At 36.6% G+C, this 2,681-nt stretch overlaps 1 protein-coding gene across 1 annotated transcript; it reads right to left on the bottom strand.

Moving 5' to 3' along the window:
• Positions 1-248: 248 nt before the first annotated feature.
• Positions 249-1,938, bottom strand: LOC111895192 (DELLA protein RGL1). Its single transcript, XM_042896049.1, has 2 exons — positions 966-1,938; positions 249-886 (listed from the first exon to the last, which is right to left on the bottom strand). The coding sequence occupies exons 1-2, from the start codon at positions 1,936-1,938 to the stop codon at positions 249-251; spliced, it is 1,611 nt and encodes a 536-aa protein (XP_042751983.1).
• Positions 1,939-2,681: the final 743 nt, after the last annotated feature.

The following is a 2,681-nucleotide window of genomic DNA, read 5'->3' as shown; positions in this document are numbered from 1 at the left end:
GAAGAGATAGAAAATGGAGTCTAATGTTTATCATTAAACATTCTAATGTAAAAAGAAACTATGGAATTCTTTCTCATAGTTGGCATTGCATTCAATTCTTGGAGAGTTGAATGAATACTGGATGCCCAAAAGACACATGATACACACGGTTAAAAGAAATATGATTTATTTCATATTAGGCATAATCAAACATCAAGACGACTCTCTAACAATATATTTTGCGTTCTTTATTACTTGAAACCCATTTGTCATATAAACTTCCAAGCAGAAACAGAGAAGATGGGTACGCCTTTCCATTCAACAAGAAAGCATCCACCATCAACAAGAACCGAACAAGAATTCCCACAGTTGAAGTTACCGATCACCAAGTTGGTTTCATTCAATGTTGCATCAGTCAATTCAATTTCCAGCATCCCAAATCGTTGAAAGAATTTCCTCCAAACATCAACGCAAATGTGTCGAATTGTTCTCTCATCTCCATCAGCTGCCACAATATTGCGTATAGAGTTACCATAGCATACAGACTCCATAACCTTTCTATTCAGATCGTCGTCGGCTAAACAATCAGACATACTGTCAAAAAGTGCACCATAAAAGAAAAGAGCTTCGGTGAAACGATCAACAAAAGCCGATGATGTATGGTTTGCTTCCACTTCGGTGATCACCGTTACACAAGGTTTGATCTTCCGAATCACACGCATAAGATATTCAAGACTGTTGGGTTTTGCAATTAGGGTTGATAAGAAGAATGGCGCATAGACCGCAACCTTTTCACCTTCATTGCGTTCAATCAGATCTACATTGAAATCAAGCACATCATCTATCATAATTATCTTGAAACTGAATGGAATGCTCATCGACTTCGCAAAGTCAGCAAGACGCTTACCTGCACAAAGCCATAGATTTCAAAATATACACAGAAAATTGCTTGTTGTTTCATGGTTGATACAGAGACTTTGGCTTACACGTATCTTTTATCTTGGATTCCGAACTTGTACCTACAGCGGTTATCTTGATATGATCGATATGCCATTCACTGCAACTTGCGATCGCTTGCATCAAAACTATATATTGGATCCCAGTCCTGCAGCTTTCGAGATCAATTACATGAATTTTTGTAGCTTTATTCAAGTTTTCGAATATTGTATGAATCGAGCTGAACTGACAAACTTGTGATAAAGGAACTTTCAGGTGAAACTCAGAGATACACGTGTCCACGTTCATCAACGCTTCTCTAAGATCGAATATCTGCATACTTTCACGTTCATTGCATGCCAACCTTCCCATTTCACGGTTTATTTTCATATGAATAGCTTCAGAAAAGTAGTAAACCAATCTTTCCACAGGATTTCCTTCATTCAACGACCTGTTACTGCATAACTGGATGAGTTTGATAGCACATTTGAACTGTTTTTGACCGATTTTCTCAGCGGAGGCAAGAAGAGTAAGCAGAAGTTGGATGTCTTTAGCTTCATCATCAGATAGTCCAGAAAATGAAACGGCAAATGGGTGGCTTCGTTGGGAGGTTTCATCATCTTTTGAAGAATATGAATCGATAAACTGTTGGCTAGCCATTCGAATTCTTGCAGTAGTTGATAGTTTTTGGTCATTTGTCTTAGGATCTTCATTGTTAGAGCTTGGAACATTCATCGTATCGACATTCATTTTTCTTGATCTGCTTGCATAGTCTTTAACAATCCCAAGAGATGAAAAAGCTGAGCCCTCTTCATTTTCTTTCAACTGGAAATCTTTAGCCTTTGAAGTATTTTGAACACCGGGTGATGAGGTGAAATCGAAATAAAGTTTACCGAAATTTTCAAAGTTGCTAAGGAATGGTTTCTGATGATCCTTTATGAGATTTGACCTGGTTTCGGATGGAGCAAGAGAAGGATTATCATCTACAACTTTACGAAGAGCAAATTTCTCAGAAGTAAACATTGTTATAATCCCCGACGTAAAAATGTTATCGTTAATATACAGTCTAATTCATACACCCCCGACAATGTCTAGCAACCTGATTGTAACATGTCGATTAGTTTAATGTTACTCGGATGCTAATCCGCCTGCTCAAAGGGGAAAAGACATATATCTTTAAGATACAAATGTCCAACAGAATCAAAGTGAGGATCAGGTACGGCTAGCAAGTCAATAATCACGACAACGTGACAGTGACATTTTAGATCCTGTTTTCCCTTTCTCTAATCTCTATTTGGGTTATTGCGTTCACAAGATTATGTTGTTTTGTTCCTAAGAAAGATATTTAAGAACATTAGGTTAATAGTCAAAGGTTCCATAGTTTCTATAAGCCGAAGGAATTGGTTTGTGTATATGAGGTTGGCCCCAGATGGGAAAGGATACATATGTTTTCATAGAGTAAATAACATTAATGGTGCCAATGGTTTGGAGTAATTTGGTCACAATTTTTTGTTTTTTCACTTCTATAATATGATTTTTTTTGTTAATTAATTTTATTATTTATGCATTTCTTTTTAATTTTTTATATGTATTTAATGGGACCCACTAATCTACACAAACCCCACCAACCACCACATCCAAAATCATCCACCACCAAATTACAAGAGAAATCCCATAGGAACTTAATGATATTACACCCTAAAAAATCCTACCGTTTCCTTGGCTGATTATCAAACAAAAATGTAAAATCGATTATGATTTGGTAC

Source organism: Lactuca sativa, chromosome 6 (assembly GCF_002870075.4).
Source record: "Lactuca sativa cultivar Salinas chromosome 6, Lsat_Salinas_v11, whole genome shotgun sequence".
NCBI lineage: Eukaryota > Viridiplantae > Streptophyta > Magnoliopsida > Asterales > Asteraceae > Lactuca > Lactuca sativa.
This window is presented reverse-complemented; position numbering and strand designations above follow the sequence as displayed.